Genomic DNA, 21,518 nt, shown 5'->3' with positions numbered 1-21,518 from the left:
TAAGGCTGCAAGGTGTGTGGACAGTGAACTGAGTGAATTTTTCTATCTGAAGGTTTGATTGAAACAGGGATGTGCCATGTCTCCATGGTTGTTCAGTCCGTACATGGATGGGGTTAAAAAAGAGATGCAAGGCAGAGTAGTGGATGTTGGAGTGGCCCTAATGAGAGAGGGCAGTGTGTGGAAACTCCCTGTACTGTTATTTGCAGATGATAACTGTGTTGTTAAGTGAAGATGACAGGGAGCTGCAAGGCTTGGTGAATGAGTTTGGGAGAGTGTGTAAGAAATGGAATCTAAAGGTGAATGTAGGGAAGAGTAAAGTTACGGTCTTTGAGTGAACTGAAGTTAGTGAATGTACAGTGAGGCTGGCTAAGGAGGAAATGGAAAATGTGAGTGTGATTAAGTACTTGGGTATTGTGATGAGTACAGATGGAAGTATAGAGGGTGATGTGCTTGAAAGGGTACGACAAGGAAGAAAGGTTGCCGGTTCTTTGAAAGCAGTGATAAGAAACAGGGAAGTGAGCATGGAAGTGAAAACGTTACTGCATGACAGTATTGTGATAGCAACCCTAATGTATGGAAGTGAAGCTTGGACCCTGTTGGAGGGACATAAGTCGAGAGTGAGAGCAGTGGAAATGAATTACAGTATTTGAGAGCAGCATGTGGAATCGCACCATGAGACAGACTGACAAATGAGGAAGTGAAGCAGCGTTGTGGTGTGGATGTGGATGTGACAGGAAGTGTTAGGAGAAACACACTGAGGTGGTTTGACCATGTACAGAGGATGGAAGGCGAGAGACTGATGAGGAGAGTGTGAGTGGGGTGGACGGGGGAAAGGGAGGGGGAAGCCAAGGATGAGATGGAGGGATGGAGTAGAGAGGTATATGAGAGAGGGGTGTGTGAGCTGGGAGCAGGGCAGTGAAATGGCAGGGGACAGGGCGACATGGAGGCGATCTGTTTGTGGTCACCCCTTACAGGGATTAAGGTGTCTGGCAATAGACAGACAGACAGAAGTAGCATAACAGGCATGAAGTAGTAGGAATGGAAGAAAAGGGGAAGATAAGGAATGAAGGAAGAAGGCTGGAAAGCAAGGAAGGGAAAAAGGAAGGAAAGATATAAAGGATGTAGCATAACAGTCATGAAGAAGTAAGGAGAGGGCAAAGGATGAAGGGAAGGACACAAGGAATGAAGGAAAGCAGATGGGGATGGATATAGTACAAAAGGCATGGAGAACAACGGATGGAAGAAAGGAGGAGATGGGAAGGGACAAAGTATAACACACATGGAGAAGGAGGAAGAAAAACATGGAAACAGGGAGAGGGAAGCCTGAAAAGAAGGACGGAGGAGAAGGGAGGGGTAGGGAGGGAAGCAATGTAGAGTTGTACAAAAGGTGTGCAGAAGCAAGGAAACAACAAGAGATGTAAGGGAGGAAAGCAAGAGCGACGACAGGTGAGAAGAGGAATGTAGTACAACAGGCACGGAGAAAAGTCAAGAAAGATGGACAGAAGCAAGGGAGGATGGAGTGAGGGGAGGGGACACACAACCTACCCAACTACAAAACTTACCGATAAGCCTGGGAGGAAAGTGCCCACAACATACAAGACTGCTGTATGCACTGTGGAGTCCTTATAAGGGTAGCGGAGGCTTTCATCGTCGCACTGAAATCCTCGCTCAAATGGCTTGCCCAACAGAAAAAATAGAAGGATAGGGATGGACACTGGAAAACAAGGATAGAGGGGACAAAAAATGAGTGTGGGTTGAGGGAAGGCTTGCATGGGGTCTGGCAGCATGCATAAGGCCCTCTCTGTTGGTCTACCAAGGTTAGTAATGTCCAGTTGGCTTCTATTGCTCCATACCAACTGACGGGACATGTACCGCAGTATATGAGTCTGGACAACCCTGCCATCTGAGTAAACACCCATACAACTTACAAAGTCACACTGCATACAGTATGTGAAAGGTTTATGTTTTTGGCTACAGATGTTTTTCTGTCAACACCCAAATTGTTTACATGCAAATTAATATGGTACCAGAATCTAAAACTATCTACTGAGATCTGGGTGACTCTAGACAAAGTGGCAGTTTTGTTTGCTCTCTTATACTAAAGTCTCTACTGTTTTCTGTTAGTGTGATAGGCCAACCAGCTTCTATCACTAATCAAAAAAAGATGTTTGGTGTACAGCTGTATTTTTTTTTTTTATGACAAGTCAACAGCCCAACAAGTGCGGTTCAGTATTTAGTACTGCCGTTACCACTGACTTGTATTATTCAAGAAGACTACAAGCTACCTCAGGCAACAAGCTTAGAGGTAGCTTGTATACTGACAAATATTAGTGAAAATGTCTTAGGCTACTATTATTCAAAAAGACTAAAAGTTACCTCAGGCAACAAGCTTAGAGGTAGCTAGTATACTGTCAAATATTAGTGAAAATGTCTTCAAGCTAGTTCCTCTTATCTCACTAAAGTATAGTACAGCTGTACCTGTAAATGTAAAGTAAAATCCTTTAGGCAAAAGCTAAGGTTATACTTGTATGTGCCACTACAAAGCTACACTTTAAGTAAAAGTTCCCTTGACTTCATCAGCTACAAAAACAGATAAGTAATTTAACTTTAAATATTATTTCACGCTATGCTTCATATCCATACTTGGTGAGAGGCAATGAAAGCTGATCAAACATCTGCTCTTGTTACAGCAAAATGGAAAATCCTTCATGGTTTTATCAAAGCAGTTTGGGGGACATCAACAATAGCAGTACAGAAGATCAAAGTAAATACAGCCATCTGCAAATACAATAAACATTATAAGTACACTACTAAATGTGCTGGGTACAGGTATGGGGCATATTTTGGTGGCTTCAGAATACAAAGACTAGTGAAACTTACTACATACACTTGTCAGTCCTGGCAAAGCTGGGAAGACATAACTAGAGACCATAGCAAGGCTTACAGGAGAGGGGGTGTTAAACATATGTCATTAATGCCAAAACGTGCAGGTACCATGATTAGTAGGAGCAAACTCTCACATAAGGGGCATGCACATTAGTGGTATTAAGGGCATTCACTGATCTATAACAAGGCAATCAAAGTATTCTGGAGGGATGGGATATCAAGCAAAAGGAGTGGTTCTCAGGAAGGGTGCTATTGCCATTATTGCCAATAATTAAAATAAAATGCTGGTCAGAGCTCCCAAACCATCTTGAACTGCTACTAGTGATGCCAATAAGGGTCAAAGCAAAACTAAAGCTTAGTGCTGACTGGATGAACTATGAAAACGAGCTGCAATGTTTACCTGAATGAACAGTAAGTTCAAATTTATCTTGATAACACATGTAGCTATCCTTTGCTGAATATTACAGAAAGGATAAGCATCTCCTAATAACATGAACAACAACACACTGTAATTATCCTTCATTAAACATCAGTGCTTTAGCTATGACATTCAACAGTAAGAACTGACTACCTGTACCCCACTGGTTGTACTATATTTTTTTTCACTACTGAAGCAAACACACAACAGTAGTGAACTGGTTTTTGCCTTTTACTTGCTGCATATGACCTTCAGCTTTTCCTGAGCATTACAGTGAACAATGATACTCCATGCTGTACTAATGTCTCATACAGTGCCCCCACACATGATGTGGATAATGTCATGTATCATGACCATATATTGTGTATCAGAAAACCATACACCTGGAACTGTACAAATCACTGATTTCTCCTGTGGAAACAGATGTTTATATGAAAACACTGTCATAGGTAACCATTCCCCCCTGAATGTTTAATACTTTCTATAGTTTTATTTTCATAAACAAATGTTAATAAATTACACACATGCACAATAGCATATACAATCACTGAACAGAACCAGACTTATAAAAAGTACTGCCATAAGATGATGAGCAACAACAGCGAGATGCTATTCACATGTTTTTTGAGGATAAATAGGCTAATTACTACTGCATCGATGGTACGTGGTGGTGATGACCATCCAATCACTTGTTGAAATGCTGCCTACTTCTTCCTTTGCCTCTATCATTCTTTTTCTGTGTCTGCCCTCCTCTCTTCCTATTTCTCTCATCCTTCCTACCATTTTTTATTACCATATTCTTCTTTTCACTTCTGGTGGCTCTACATGAAGCAACAAGCCTAATGGTTACCCATGATCCAAAAAACCATTCATAATGCTACTGTAGGTGGTAACCATATAAGCAAAAATTGGGGTGATATGAATCCTCTTAGGGTGCCCTTGTTAATGGGGTGGAGAGATGTAAATGTGGTATCCATCTGGGAACCAACCTGTACACTCAGTGAGGCGCTATCTACTATAGAGGAACATTGGCCATAAGATGACCTTGCATGGACTGTTGTTTGCATGCAGTTGATGTGTCCGTTTGGCCCAACAGACTGAGGTTACTCGAAAACAACTAACATCATATTTTCTTATAATTCAACAAAACATTAATTTTCTGGGTTACATTAATCCACATACAAGGCAAATCTGAGTCACAATAGGAAGAAAAGTTTACACTACAGCTTCTAAAGCATTTTACAAGGGTAAGCAATTCTGATCACTGCTGTACCCATTTTTCCCCCTCATAATTCTACCTAACTTATAAGACACAAAACATTTACGGGTCATCACATCAAACAACACACAGAGCAAAACAATGGGTGAAACCATGCAAGTGGTGAATCTGAGCTGCATAAAAGAGATTCTTGTAGGCTAATGACTGCGGCCACCATGTAAAGTGTGACTGCATAAGCCTAAACCACGTAACGTGAGGGAGCACTGTATTTTCAAAATGCCGCATCGGAAGCTGTTTCCCATAGTATGCAAATTCCTTGGATCCCTGTACCCTGCACAGTACCAATTCTGCACTTGGATTGTGTACAATATTTTATCATATGAAACTATAGCAAAATTGGTAGACATAAAAAGTGACGTCTACAGTGCATGTTACATACTGTACTTCATTACCAGCACAACTGTTCACAGTACCGTACTTCTTCTTCATCAGTAGCTACTGGTATACTGATGGTCCTGGTGCACTCACCACACCATGTAAGTGATGTGAGATGATGGATAAAACTGCATTACAGTACTTTAACTGTCCCAGGTGCAGTAGCTACTGGTAGGTAAATCTTCGAATCCTGCAGTCAATTTCAGACATTTTCGAAAGATATCTATACAGCATATGTGATATATATCTATATCTATCTATCTATCTATCTACATACATACATACCGTATATATATATATATATATATATATATATATATATATATATATATATATACTGTAAATATATATGGATATAGATATATAGATACAGTATATGATTTTGTTTTCAAAGGCACCAATATGTCTGCATGCGTCGCCTTGGTCACCTAATGGCAGCTCTCCATGCTGCTTGATCTCTGGCAGCTTCCCTATTCAGGCCTTTGTCCCTGAGGTTACACTCAATGGGGTGCTTCTGAAAAGCCAAGTATTCCAGTAGATGTCACCACCACTAGGACTAAGACAGTCACCGCACTCTTTAAAATGCATATTTTTCTTTGTTAAATATCTACGTTGTCATGTGAAACTGTGAATCATGGTAATGCCATATGCCGTAATATAAATAATACAAATAGAACATGTATATATAACGTAGCATGAATTGTTTATACTTATCATAAACAGAAATTAAAATATCATTGATGGCATGTGATGGCAACCTGCCATTTCAGTGGTCCTATATTATTTAATTTCTGCTACATTTAGTGCAAGTTAGGTTCTTAATACATAGTTTGTTCAGACTGTAAATTACGCCTAGTGGGTATCTTGACTCATTTAGTCTCTATGTGGGCAGAAATTTAATGTTGAGTAAATACTGGGACTCAACATCTTTGTATGCAGCATGTTAGGAGTGAGATGCTGTATGGCAGTGAGACCTGGGTAAGTAAAGGATGATATTCGCAGGCTCAAACATAGAGAAATGACAATAATTAAGTTGATGTGTAGTATGTCCTTGAGTACGAGACCTGGGGGGGCGTTAGGTTTATGACAGAAGAGTTGTGAGGCAGGATGGGACTGGATTGTATTGGTGTTGTGCTGAGGAGAGGTAGACTAAGATGGTTTGGGCAAGTGGAGAGGATGGGGGATGATAATTGGGTGCAGAAAGTGAGAACTGTTAACGTTAGGTGTAGGATTGCGAGAGGCAGACAGAAAATGACCTGGGACGAGGTAATTGAGTGTGAGCTCAGGGATAAGGGACTGAAGAGGAAAGCTGCCAGAGATCGAGCAGCATGGAAAGCTGCCATTGGGTGACCAAGGCCAATGCATGCAAGCATGTTGGAGCCTAAAAAAAAAATATATAATATGAATGTGGAGAACCAAATCGACTGTGTAATTGGGAATAATGTGGTGAAGAATGTAGAAAACTTTAAATATCTGGGAATGATTATATCATCTAATGGATCATTAAACAATGAAATTGAGGAGAGGATTAGACAGGCTTGGCAAGCTGTTGGAATGTTGAAATCTGTTTGGAATAATAATATGCTTTCGGTACATACTAAAGTGAAAATTTACAAGTCCATGGTTAGACCAATTTTAATTTACAGGCATGAGTCAAGGTACAGTACAATTGCAACAGATCAGAAAGTATTAGGATTTGAGAATAAAATACTGAGAAGGATTCTTGGGGTAAAGTGGCAAGACAGAGTTACAAATGCAAGAGTAAGGGATATTATGAGAGTGGAACCAGTTAATGAATATGTGAGACTGTCTCGCTGGAAGTGGCTGGGTCACATATACAGAAAAGAAGGTAGTTTAATACAGGATGTGCCAGAGTGGACTGCTAGAAGAAGAAGAGGTAGAGGTAGGCCGAGGGAAGCCTGGTTGAGGACAATGAAAAAAGAAGCAGGAGAGGAGTGTTGGTGGGACCTGGAGATGGCAAGAGACAAATTATTGGTGGAGAGAGTTCATTGAGGCCCTATGCATCCCGTGGGGTGCCACAGGAAATGAATGACTGATTGATGGATATATATATATATATATATATATGCTGTATATATAGACACAAGGTATCCTACAGTAGTGTGGGTATTCCACATACAGTATTCAGTTCTTACAATGGTTTTTATCATCTTTACATAATCCTGGCACAAATTATAGTACACTACTTTATTACATACAAAAGACTGGTCAAGTCCATTCTTAAAATGGAGAAAATGCCACTGAATGACATCTGAACACTATAATTGTGTCAAAACATGACTTACTTAGTAACGTGTTGAACAACTGAGTAAAATGCGGTGGGTAGCCTAATGTTGATGAGGGTGAGGGGCATCAATACACTCCAGGTTATGAATCACTGACAGAATGGGGTAATGCTAAAAAAAAAATGACCAGTACTTTACTGGGTGTTATGGCATCGGTACCTTACTGGGTGTTATGGCATCACACTAGGCCAATGGGTTTAGTATAAGGTAACAATTCACACAAATTTTTTATTATTTCTGGTACCATATTCCATAAGTTAACACAGGAAGAAGTGGTGATAATTACTGGATATGCAGGACATGGTAACAATAACTGGTATAGTACGGCACAGTACTGTATATCAACAGCCATATTCGATGTTGGTATGAGCTGTAAAATACGGTACCATACCTTACATATTAGTAATGTGGACTCAAATTTCAAGTTAGGCATGATGCAATATGCAAACAACAATTACAGGTTTGGATTAAATGGAAGTACTCAACCTACACACTGAAGCAATATGCTGATTACACTGCACCTTAACTCGCCAAGAAATTACCTAAAACCTACAAAATGTATGTATGGCATGAGACTACTTACATGTGTTCTCGAAACGGCATCACTTAGCTCAAAGCTCTCATTAAATTTTGAATGGCATCAGTCAGCAATCTGCACCTCCTTTGAGTTCTACGCATGGCACCCACAGGCTTCAAACAAAACATGACTATCTAGGAAGCAATGGCATTACTTGGAAGCCTGATATGTGAAGAGGACATATACGGTACTGTATACCCTAATGATTGCAGGGTCTCTCCCTGATGTCTTCCCAACTTACCGTGACCACAGGCATGGCCACCCCAAAAAGCAAGAGGACTGTGTCAGATATGGTCTCATGGTCATGATATGGGTAGCGGATTGACAGGTCACCACAAAACATGCCCCGCTGAAAGGGTGTCCACAATTTCTTCACCACAAAAATACTGCATCCAACTGAAAAAGACAGTATTTAGGCATATTTTGTAAAGTAACATAATCATAACCAATTCCACACAACAAAGGCTGTGAGTCCAGGATACTACAATACAGTACCAGTAGGATACTGGAAGCTAATGCTAAATGGATACAGCTGATAAAATACAGTATCATAAGCATGAAACTAGTGGAAATACCGCTGTCTAATGAACTTACTACCAGTACAGTAATACTGTACAGGTAGCTACTATAGTTACCGGTACTGGGTAATACATCTGATGTCAATCTTACCTGTTACTGTATTTATAAGACATTTGGTACTGTAGCAGTGCAGTACATGGTATTGGCTTCAGAAGTTAGTTTCTGTCATTTACTGCATGGATAAAAATTAGCTAGCTACCTACGTAGTACACTAACACCTTCAAGCGGTCTTCTTGAGCATATTTTACTGTGTTGCTATACTGTACAGGTCTCCAAACTCAATGTATAAAAAATAATAATTGTGTAAAATACATGAACTTTTACCAACAGCTAATATTCCATTACACATATGAATGTTTTGGTGCAATAAAATGGTGTTTTGCCTACTTTACACAGTGGGTGGGCGAATGACTGGGTTTAAGGGTGCAAGAACACATGGTAGGCCAAGAAGGTTGATGGATATGGTAAACGATGTGCAAGAGAGTGAGGTATGGAAGTTGATGAGGCTTGGGATACGACAGTGGGTCAAACTGGTTGGATGAATCACACAGGCACAAGCACATGACAAGGGTTTAGCATCCTCCCCACTTGGGGGGGATGCCAACTTGGTAATTGATCAACAGATGTTACTGTACCTCTCAGGTAGGACTAATTTGACCTACACAAAAAAAAGTTGGGTCTGCAACATAAAAAGGATCCAAGGACTTCAACTGGGGTGTGATGAAATACTGAATCGGTGGTCATTTGTCGAATCATCACCGAATTGGCACTTCTGATCAGAAAAAATTATCTTTATCACCATATAGGTTCATATATACCTAATTATCTGAAATCCAGTCAAAATTGTGTTTAACTATAAAAAGAAAAAAAATAAATCAGGATTCAAAGCTAAAATGTGCTAAAGTTAGCAGGTATCTCCCCGTTAGATTGCCAACACGCCTTGACAGACTTATACTTTGCATGAATATTGATTTACTGTGCAAAGAAACGTATTTCCATGTTAAATAAACATTTATACAAACTACAAGTCTGTCAGGGTGAGTTGTCATGCTAAAGGCAAAACACTTCCATTACCTTTAGCTTGTTCTCGCTCTGAATCCTGATTTTTTAACAGTTAAATTAAACAAAAAATTTCGATCACGTTTCAGATAATTAGGCGTGTATGATCCAATATGGTGACAAAAATCATAATATTTTCCATTTAAAAATAATGATTTGGTAAATGACCGCTGATTCGGTGTGGAGAGGATGGAGGGTGAAAGACTGACGAAGAGAGTGTATATGAGTAAGGTGGAGGGTGGAAGAGGGAGGGGGAGACTGAGGATGAGATGGAGGGATGGGGTGGAGAGGTATATGAGAGAGGGGGGTGTGAGTTGGGAGCAGGGCAGTGAAATGGCGGGGGACAGGGCGACTTGGAGGCGATTTGTTTGTGGCCACCCCAAACGGGATTGAGGCGTCTGGCAATAGATAGATAGATAGATAGCTTCAATTGTGAATGAATGAGTGACGAGCACTTTTCAGTGGGCATGCTGTTCATTGCTTCTTCCACTGTTATGATTTCAGTTCCTTCCCTTTGTGGGCCCTATCTCATTCCAGAAAAAAACAAAAAATAAAAGTCATGACAGCGATGAACATTGTTTCACATATAAACCCTGATATATGATACCCCTACATGCGATACCCCAGATTAGTGATGGGGGTAAAAATACCCTGTATGTACAATGCTGTGGCTGTAAAAGTGTTGGCTACCCAAGAAGGGAGACCTGTGCTGACTGTAAACCAGCCAGTGCTGGAATACTATATACAGTAATACCTCAACATACGATACCCCGGCTTAACGATGGGAGTAGAAATTGCACCATACCCCTCCTAACAATGGCCAAACCCCGGTTTAACGATGGGTTTTGATTTTTCTTAATGATTTTGATGGTATTTTAGACTAAAATTGTGCGTTTATGTTAATTTATAAACTGCTTTTAGACTTCAATTAATGTGTTTTAGCCACAAGTGGGGTGAACATTGTCATTTTGGCGTACAGTTTACCAAGCTTGATTTTTCCAGACTTATATTTGACGATATTCAGATTATATTTGTTGGTTTAGGTGAGTTATTTACGTGTGTTATGCTTAGGTTAGCTTCCTGGACAGCTGTTAGGCCATTTTGATTGCCTTTAAACCTGTTTTTGGGTGCATCTGGGTGGGTTTTGGACTTGGTTTGGAGGGAAACCCAAGGCTAGTAAACGGTCCACACTGAAATACATGTTAAAAGTACCCTGATATACAATACCCCACCTAACAATGGGGTTTTACCTAACCAATTAGATAATTAAACCAGGGTCGGGATGGTACAGGTAATGCCAGAAGATTTTTATCCAAGCAGTAAGTAACAGATTTCTAAAGCTGACAGGATAATATCATCTACCAGTACAATTACTTCAATCCTAATTATACACAGTGATTAATAACATGAGGTTTCAATTACACACCACAAACATCAAATGCTAATTGTCAATGAATACACAACAGTTAAAAAAAAAAAATCTCAATATACTCATAGCTAAACAGTTATACAATACCTCTCAGAATCTGCACAGACTCATCAGGTGACACGCCACGCTTTAATCACTGGATCACACAAGAAAGAGAGAGAGAGAGATCTACAGCCAAAAACCATAATCCCATACGAGGTGGCCCTTGTCTTTGAGTTAGTTGTTTTATGAGGAGGTGTACTAACCCTCCGCCAACCTACTTGCTGACATGCTGGCAACATCTATGGGTTGGATATATGGTTACTACCTAGCAATGTAAATGGTTTCCTGGCTTACAGGAAACCACTAAGCTTGTCACTCAATGTAATGCCGTCTGAAATGAAAGCAAAGTAATAATATGTGACAGGAAACTTGGAAAGATGGGAGAAAGAGGAAGAGAGGAGGGCAAACTCTGAAACAGAATGATAAAGGTGAAGGAAGAAAGTAGGCAGCACTACATCAAGTAAGCAGATGATGGTCACTACCAACTACCATTAAATTAATAATACAGTATATATATATATATATATATATATATATATATATATATATATATATATATATATATATCATCATCATCAGCCGTTTGAGTATCCAATGCTGGACCGGCCTATCCCAACCGAAGTCGGGACGATACAGCCAATGTATCTCTACCAAGTGCCTTAGGCTGTCTGGTAGAGATTGTATGTAGGGTGAGAAGTGCTTGTAAGTGTAAACTGTAGTGTTGGAGTGGCTTTGGATGTGTGTGTAGTCTGTGAACCAAGTGTAGTCAGCCCGCGCAAGCTGACTGGGTGCAAGCATACTTTACAGTAAGCGACGCTGGTTCAACCACAGTATCCCTTGTGTCCGCCAATGCAGTATGTGGCTGGGTGAACACTCCCAAAGTTTATTATCCTGGCGGGGCACGAACCCTAGGTCACCCGTGTACAAAACGCACACTCTACCACAGAGGCTCCATATATATATATAAATATATACTGTATATATATATATATATATATATATATATATATATATATATATATATATATATATATATATATATATGTATGTATATATATATATATATATATATATATATATATATATATATATATATGACCCTATATATACAGTGCTCGTCAGAAGTATCGAGCGCCATGCGTCCCTCCTACGAAACAAACCTTTCAACATTGAAAAAACATATAAATAATGCACTGTATTTACCTTTAATGCTTGGTAGGGTATCCTTTACGCTTCTTCACGGACCTGAGACATCGTGGAAGTGAAAGGGCGAGGTTCCTGAGGTGCTGGAGTGGAATTTTCTCCCAGGAGTCACAAATGGCTGTTTCCAGCTTAGGCAGAGAGCTCACATCTTTCCCTTGGAGATTCTTCTTTACGAGGTACCAGAGGTTTTCTATTGGGTTGAGGTCTGGGCTATTGCCTGGCCAGTCTTTCATGAATGATACCTTGCAGTCATGAAGCCAATTGGTGACCAATTTGGCTTTATGAGCAGGTGCACCGTCCTGCTGAAACACTCATGCACCGGTGAGCTCGAAGGACTCGGGTAAATGATCACAAAGAAGCTCCAGATAAACGTTCTGATTCACTCTGCAGTTCTTGGGAAGCATAACAAGCTTCCCTAAACTTTTCCCAGAGAAACAACCCCATACCATAAGTGAATCAAGGTGTTTAACTGTGCTCTCCACGTACCGGGGGTCAAGCAGGTCACTACGGTACCTTTGCACCTGTACACGCACGCTCCTCGATTACAGGTACTATCTCTATCTATCTATTGCCAGACGCCTCAATCCCGTTTGGGATGGCCACAAACAAAATGCCTCCACGTCGCCCTGTCCCCTGCCATTTCACTGCCCTACTCCCAACTCACACCCCCTCTCTCATATACCTCTCCACCCCATCCCTCCATCTCATCCTCGGCCTCCCCCTCCCTCCACCTCACTCACATACACTCCCTTCGTCAGTCTTTCACCCTCCATCCTCTCCACATGGCAGGTACGGTAACACTAAACATTGCCTCATCAGACCACAACATTGACAACCATTGGTCCTCACCCCAGTTAAGGTACTTGTTAGCAAAGGCAAGCCTACAAAGTCGCTGGTAACGTGTAAGAAGAGGTTTCCTCACAGGCCTGTGGCTTGTGTAACCAAGTTCATGGACTCTTCGAGACATCGTGCGCACTGAAACCTCACCAAACACTTCTGGGTTGCTCTTCTTAATTTTCCTTGCACTCAAATGAGGATTAGACTCCACTGCACATTTTAAAACATTAACAGACCTTGGGGAAGTTTTCCTGGGCCTACCAGACAGCGGTTTCTTTGTGGGAACGTCACCACTATTTTCCACTCAAAAACGGGCGCACCACCTATGCGCTGTCGATCGACCCACACCAACCAATTCACTAATTTCCTTCGTGGGGTGGCCTGCCTCCTTTAGAGCAATGATCTGTGATATGGTTTCACTCGAGAGTTCACGGGTAGGGGCCATAACAAAGTGGCGAAAGCCAAAACACTGCAGGACACTAGGTAAAAAATGGCGCAAGAAGAGAGGGAGACGCGGCGGAGTTCCTCTCTCTCATGCAGCCTGTAGGCAACTGAGGTGGGAGCCAACCAGCGCGCAGTAAGGCCTCAAGCTGCCGTGACATCATGTTAGCGCCCCAAACATCTGGCTCAAATTTTAGTACCAAAAACAGGTGATTCTTTTTTCACCAAAAGTATTGCGCGCCCTGCCATAGGCACTCGATACTTCTGATGAGCACTGTATATATATATATATATATACACATATATGCTGTACTCGTCCATCCATCATCCAATCCTATGTCGCCCCATGAGGAGCGTAGAAGCCTGGGGCTAGGCAAGTTGGTCCTGCCATTTAAGATGAGAGTAACCAGCCTCAGTCATCCCTGAGTGGCATTACATGAGCAATAAACCTCAACCACCCCTCAGATATAAACCTGCGCTGGCTCAATTCGATTGGAGCACCATAGCCTAATTACCCACTATACCACCAGGTGCCATAATTTGGTAATATGGTTACCACCCTGCACAGTAAATGGTTTCACTTGGACTGTCATTCAGTGTAGAGTCACCTGCAGACAGAAAGAAGAGGAAAGAGTGAAGGACAGAAAGATAGAAGAGGGAGTGTAAAATCACCTGTAGGCAGAAGGACGAGGAAAGAACGAAGGAAAGAAAGATAGATGAGGACACAAGGAAGAAGGGAAAGGGCAGACATCCAAAGCAGCACTACAGCAAGTGAGTGGATGGTGAGTGCCCCCATCTACCACCATAAATACCACATATATATATATATATGTATCATCTCATCAGCCGTTTGAGTGTCCACTAAAGGACTGGCCTATCCCAATTGAAGCGGGGACGATACAGCCAATGTACCTTTACCAAGTGGCTTAGGCTGTCTGGTAGAGATATATTATGTGTATGTGTATGTGTATATATATATATATATATATATATATATATATATATATATATATACAGATATATAGATACTGTATATGGAAAACCCATTGTGTTATTCTGGAAGGTAGTATACAGCACAATGGTCCACGTAACATGTTATAATCAAGCACTACCGTTTTTTGTTTTTTAAAAGCAAGACTAGTAAAAACACAGCATGCCCTTGTTTTACAGTAACCATGTGTTTGAAAAAAAAAAACCATCGCATAACAACGTATCATACGGTATATACTGTATATCATCAATTACAACATGGAGTTTAATGGGAAGTGTTTGGGGGCAAGAGTCACCCACAGATGTCTTTAAAAAAAAAAAAAAAAAAAAAAAAAAAAAAAAACACCAGAACTGGTAGTTACTGCATTTCACTTTACTGCACTCCACTTCCTGCTTACCACAAAATATAAGCCTAAAAATTAATTTCCATCTCACCTAAGCTGGTTATTTCACTCCATGTGCCGTTTGAACTCCAACAACACACTACCATTCCATCATTGACACTAATGCACCTCACAATGACAGCTCAATGGCCATTTTAAAACAAACAAATGGTTCAGCTTGTGTGTCCACAATCTTGTAAGAGAAAATAATGGTTGTACATTGATTGGTGAGGCTTCATATTTGATCATTATAATCGTATAAGCAAAAAATGTGACTGTAGCTTTTTAACCCGTTAACTGCTCATGGCGGATTTTTGGAGGTGTCTGTGGTGCTCAGACATAGGGGTAAAACTGAAATTTCCCAAAGGCCAAATTTTGTCTTAGGAATTGAGAGAATACATGCCAAAGTACATAATAATGAAATATTAGCTCAATATTTACCTTGGTAAAGCTGTGGAAGAACATCGAAATGTCTGATACACTATTGGAATGTATGGTTTTCATTTTCGTTTTCGGTTTTGAAGGCTCCAACATGCTTGCATGCGTTGGCCTTGGTCACCATGGCACTATATTCGAAATGCACCTGTGAGGCCAGGGCTATATTGAGCAGTCGCACTCAGAACAGCCCAGGCTGTATAGAGCAGTTAATGGGTTAATCATCATGCAGACGATTCATCACAGTACAGTATAACAGTTCATTGTAAAATGATGGTCTGCTGTATTACTACACCAACAGAGATGCTGTCAGGTGCAACTATAATGCTGGACCATATGATGTCATTCTGTGACCCAAGTTATCCTTACTATATGGTACAGTATACAATAGGTTCCCTTTTCAGGTCTGTTTTCCATAAAAGTCTGTCCGTTCTCAAATGACAAGAACCAGTGGATGCCCCCAGTGTGCATCTAACATGGTACACTTCAGACACAGGCAACCTGCAGCCTGGGAGCATCCTCTGTGTAGCCTGTAGAACTGTGTTATAATTACCGTACGTACCGGTACACAAGCTTCTGACTGCAGCTCAAAGAAAATGTGAGCAACGGATTATTTTGGGATTGATGTAGCACAGTAGCTAGGTACATCTGGTATAATGCTTCCTAAATTTGGTACTGAATAGATTATATTTTAAATTTATTGAAAATACCAAAAATCTGTTCAATCTGTACATGAATGGGGTAATAAAAGAGGTACAAGGTAGGGTATAGGATGTTGGAGTGGACCTGGTGAGAGAGGACAGTGTTTGGAAACTCCCTGTACTGTACTGTTGTTTGCAGATGATACTGTGTTGTTGAGTGAAGACAAAGGGGAGCTGCAAGGCTTGGTGGATGAGTTTGAGAGAGTGTGTAAGAAACGGAATCTAAAGGTGAATGTAAGGAAGAGTAAAGTGATGGTCCTTGAGAGAGGTGAAGTCAGTGAATGGACAGCGAGGTTGGATGGTGAGGAATTGGAAAATGTGAGTACGTTTAAGTACTTGGGTAGTGTGATGAGTAAGGATGGAGGTTTGGAGGGTGAAGTGCTTGAAAGGGTACAGCAGGGAAGAAAGGTTCCTGGTTCTTTGAAAGCAGTGATAAGAAACAGGGAAGTGAGCATGAAAGTGAAGCTTGGACGTTGTTGGAAGGCCACAAGTCAAGAGTGAGAGCAGTGGAAATGAGTTATTTAAGAGGAGCATGTGGAGTCACATGGAGGGACAGGCTGACGAATGAGGATATAAAGGAGCGTTGTGGTGTTGATGTGGATGTGACAGGAAGCGTTATGAGCAACACACTGAGATGGTTTGGCCATGTGGAGAGGATGGAGGGTGAAAGACTGACGAAGAGAGTGTATGTGAGTGAGGTGGAGGGGGGAAGAGGGAGGGGAAGGCCGAGGATGAGATTCAGGGATGGGGTGGAGAGGTATATGAGAGAGGGGGGTGTGAGTTGGGAGCAGGGCAGTGAAATGGCGGGGGCCAGGGCGACTTGGAGGCGATTTGTTTGTGGCCACCCCAAATGGGATTGAGGCATCTGGCAATAGATAGATAGATAGATAGACCAAAAATATTATTAATACATCTTCATGATCTATCTATCTATCTACTAGAGAGAGAGAGAAATACTGTACTGTGCGGTATATTATTTTTTTACATTTTTCTTCCTTAGGATATCCAACTGACTGATAACATCATTCTGAGAATCTTTTCTTCCATATATTTCCATTGCCAATGAATAATAACACTGGGAGTTTTGGTCGTCTCATGGTGGTTGGGTTTCAACGAATCACAGCGTGAACCTGAATTTATATCAAGAGGGCCAGAGTTTAAGAATGCCCTGGTTTTCTATATATTAGAGTAGGTTGCTGTTAAAATGTCATTATCCATTATTTTTGACACCACACAATTCTGACCAAAATATGTATGGGAGGACCTGAGTCTTTAGTTGGGATGGAGGGCCTTGAAAAATATATATATATATATATATATATATATATATATATATATATATGATATATGATAGATATGATTGTTAAAAATCATTCAAAACAAGGAAATTCATTACAAAAATAAATTGGGCTAAAATTCTGTGGTTGTGCGAACGCTGAACTTACCATTGGGCAATCGGCAGTAAACATAAAAAATCAGGCTGACTTGCGCTTATACTGAATGTCCTTTAACAATAGATCTCCTATGACCACGTGAAAACTAAGGGCGACTTTGTGCCTTTGCAGTGAATAACAGGCACCTGCCACTTCCGCATACTCAACCCCGCACAGCACAAACCTCCTAAGCTAAACGGAGCTATGACAGGTGTTGCAGCTAAAGAGTTTGGTTATGTCCAAAACTGCTGAACTGGTTGCCTTAGTCACTGTGGGCGGGACATGAGGGGTAAATATTCAAGGGTTAAGGCTGACTTAAGAACTGCCCAGCCCATCAAGCGCAATACATGATAATTCGGGTAATTTACTCACTATGTAAAGCGTAGAGTTTGTTTTTTAATAAGTACTTACCAATTAAAAGCAACATAAAATCCGTAATAATTTTGATAATGTATTTCGACGGCATTTTTGATGGAATATCACCAAGCGCATCCGCACACACCCACCTCCCACATCACACGCTGAAGACTGATTCGCTAAGATGATTTTTTTATTTTTTAGGCCCCAATAATTGTTTTCATTTGTAATGCATCAAATATCGTTCAACATATTAAACATCATAGTATATCACTGACTCACAGAAACTATATAAAAAGAAGGCATAAATAGCATTACTTAGCGATATTATTATAATTTATTATCCATAATCAAAATAGACTTATCATCATATGACTATGACAGCTTTAATTTTGCTTTGCTAAATACATACAAATATTCGTAATTGAGGTATTTAATAAAATCAGTGGGAAATGTTTTAGGCACTATAGAGTCCACAACACAGTGCAATGATTACATAAACTTTCTAGGACTTTAAAAAGAAAATTTTGTGGCAGAAAAGCAAATGTAACCTTGTATGATTATGACGGTGTAGGGAGTATTTTCTTCAAAGAATTGATAAGAACACCTGGCTGTAGAAGATTGAGTAATTTCTAAGCATAAATATTTGTTTGTGGATATAAATTACAATGGCTGACTTGAAATCAATTAATGAAAGTTACAACCTTTACAACGATAAGCATTTCAGTCAATCAGTTAAATAATTTACATATCCATTACAACAGTGAATTTCAATTCTTTGTCGAGTTTGCCCTGCAGCTGGAAAGAGAGCTGGAGTGTCCTTCTGGCAGATTTTAAAGGATCAAACACCATTTTGTGTACCTTCACCCTCGTTCCTTATAATATCAAATAGAGTTATGCTGGAAGTGGGAGTGAGAGGTTGTACTCGATTGGATTCCTAAGTAATAATGGAATTGCCGAAGAATGCAGAGAGAGACAGTGTTGTTCCTGGTACGTATGTCAGTTTTAGTTCATGTTTTCCTTTTAAACAATTTGATCATATGAGTTAATTGCCGTACTGAGAACGCAGTGTTAGTAAGAACATCCGCCTCTCTTGAAGTCAGATGAAGTTGATTTCCGGCAATTTATATCATCGTGTGATTAGAAAGGGAAGTTGTTTCTCGAACAGGTGTAACTAGTATGATAACGGGTCACAAATAAGGTAGTTAATTTGTATGTTGTGAATTCCAGTATTGTTCATGAATTTCAGGCTGCACTTAATTTGGAAATTAAACTACAGTGTCATGATTACTTTTGGTGAATAATGACAGTAACTGATATGACCACATATTTATGTTAATGTGAGTATGGTGCTTGTGAGAAAGGTATGTGGATAAGATGATGTTGCAGAAGAGGCAGAACCAAGTACAGTAATGGAAACTCGGGTAGGAGGTAAATTGTTTGGGATTTGGTAAGCCAGTTGGTTTTGGTAGGTCAGTACTGATAAATAAAAAACTGGTAATTGTCTAGCAGATGCCCCACAGTTATTTTACCAGGAAACCTCAACTGTTTTGATAGTTTCTGTTCGAATCAGACCCTCATAACTGTTGGAAATGCATAGTTTATGAGTTATAGTGAACTGGCAGTTTGGTTGGTGGGATAACCATTCCAGTGGTTATAACAGAATTGTATGAATCACTCCAAAAAATATCAAAACTGTAGGTTTCATGGGGAAGTAATTATAACAGCCTAACCTAACCTATGCTACAATTGTTATTTCTTAAATGATAAGTCTCAGTACAGTCAATTTGGGGGAGGGGAGAGTCACTATATCCGAAAGTTCGCAATATACGAGGGGACGGTATGTCTGAGGGATTACCAAATTCTGATCACTATATAAGGCGAGTCATTCGGTCGTACGTGCTCAGGCACAACCTAAACTATATGAAGTTTTACATGGAGAACTCAATGGTTTATGAAGCTGTATATGTAAATAAACACTGTATGAAGTTGTACCTATAAATACATTACTTATAGGCTAATAAGAATAAAATATAATGTAGTACTGTTACAGTACACTTACTGTGCCAGGAAGGGATGCTGTTGAAGTACACTAACTGTGCCAGAAAGGGATGCTGTTGTCACTGAGCTGATTCTTGAACTTCCCCCTCATTTAGCGACCTTTGTTCACAAAATCCAGGGGAAGTTCGGTTGCATTTTGGCTGTTCGTTATATCCAAAATTCGCAGTACCGGGGTTCATTATATCGAGGGTTTACTGTACCTTAGTCAACACCGATGTGGATAGAGCTTTGCAGCCTTTTTGAAATAGGAGTAGATTTCTTGGTTTTCTGCCTGCCTTTAAAACAGGTACCGTACTACACCAGGTACTGGCAAAGAAAAGAGGCCCTGTATCGTTGCAACTTCACGTGCTTATCATTCCTAAATGTACAATCATTCCCACACTTAGGGCGTTGCACATTTAAAGGTATAGTGCCGTAAGAACGAAGAAATTGAAGGCTGGCCTTGTTATCCTCAAAGCATTCCTGGATAATGCGATTGATAACTGAGCTGCAACCTTCACAGAGGGCTGCCATCGTAACACTGAATTTAAATGGGGGATAGGAGAAGGCGTATTCAAACCTGGTCCTCTAATTGGCTGTTTTGTGTTGCGCACGGAAATTCCTTTCCTACCCTGTCCTCCCTCCAACCACCAGAAGTCCCACTTTGTAATGGCGGGTCCCCGATATATTTTAAAGTTGTATTACTGTACTCATAAACTACCTTCCTCACAAGTAAGAAGGAATATTGCCTCCCTTGCATTGTTTTACAGATATTGTACTTTTATGGCAAATGCTCAGATGAAGTTGCATCCATTGTTCCACCTCTCTATGCCTTCCCATGTGCTACATGGGCATTTGGTACTTAGCTCTCATGACTGGAATGTCACGCAGCCATATTGCAGAACTTCTGCTTATCAGAATTCTTTCATTCCCCAAACTACATTTTTCTGTAATGCTTCCCCAGAGTTGTTTCTCCCCAAACTTCAACTTTCAGCTGTTCAAGCCCAACTGTTACGCCACTAATCTTGTGTATGGATTACTTTTTTTATTCATTTGTTTTTCCTTTCTCTGTTGTTATTAAAAAACAATTAATAAATATTAATTTGCAATGGTTTTGCATTTATTAAAAGTTCTTTGTATTGGTGAGATCTGTTTCTAGTAGTTATCAGAACTGATGAGCTTGATGTGGGGCATCTGCTAGACTAATACCAAAACTTCAGTCTAAGTAAAATTACTGGTAGACCTAAATTGAACAGCTTTACAGTGTTTATTTATTTATTTATATCTGAGAGGGCTTTACAGATGTGCAGAAAATTATTTTGAAGTGATTACTGTAATATGATTCCCCTGCATTAGATATATTGTGAGGGAAATGAGGTGTTGTGGTAGGAGGTATGTTAGGATGCCAGTCACATAATATAGGCTAGGTTAGTGGAGAACCTAAAATTAGCCAAACAATCAAGATAAGAATATCTGTCTATCAATAGCTAAATGCCTTAATCCTGCAAGGTGTGGCTGTTTGACTGAATTAGTTTGTTGTATGTGGGAGGGGCACTAACCCTTCGCCAACCCAGTTGTTGACATGTAGGTAACACGTACCGGTATGGGTATGAGTGTGATTGACTAATACTTATTGCATTACCCCACCATGTAAAAGAACATAATCTCCTACAGTGCCCAGTCAAACACCTTGCCTGTCATTGTACCGGTATATCTTACACTGGGTAAGGAAAGTAAGGTAAATTAAA

The 21,518-nt window shown here is 40.3% G+C and overlaps 2 protein-coding genes across 2 annotated transcripts in view; one reads left to right on the top strand and one right to left on the bottom strand.

Annotated features, from left to right (window-relative positions):
• wun (wunen) overlaps positions 1-17,872 on the bottom strand; it is a 39,394-nt gene extending 21,522 nt beyond the window's left edge. The window contains exons 1-2 of the mRNA XM_080283549.1: positions 17,785-17,872; positions 1,563-1,714 (exon numbers count right to left, since the gene is read on the bottom strand). Of these exons, the coding sequence (XP_080139675.1) occupies positions 1,563-1,714; positions 17,785-17,839 (207 nt within the window). The 5' untranslated portion in view covers positions 17,840-17,872. The remainder of the gene's footprint in view (positions 1-1,562; positions 1,715-17,784) is intronic.
• Positions 17,873-18,641: 769 nt separating this feature from the next.
• The window catches only part of Orp8 (Oxysterol-binding protein-related protein 8), a 234,742-nt gene continuing 231,865 nt past the window's right edge, over positions 18,642-21,518 (top strand). The window contains exon 1 of the mRNA XM_080283821.1: positions 18,642-18,720. Within this exon, the coding sequence (XP_080139947.1) occupies positions 18,678-18,720 (43 nt within the window). The 5' untranslated portion in view covers positions 18,642-18,677. The remainder of the gene's footprint in view (positions 18,721-21,518) is intronic.

This window comes from Coenobita brevimanus, chromosome 98, assembly GCF_032717465.1.
Source record: "Coenobita brevimanus isolate Jiangsu-jjx chromosome 98, ASM3271746v2, whole genome shotgun sequence".
NCBI classification, from domain to species: domain Eukaryota; kingdom Metazoa; phylum Arthropoda; class Malacostraca; order Decapoda; family Coenobitidae; genus Coenobita; species Coenobita brevimanus.
Note: the sequence above shows the minus strand (reverse complement) of the source record. Positions and strands in the feature narration are given on the sequence as shown.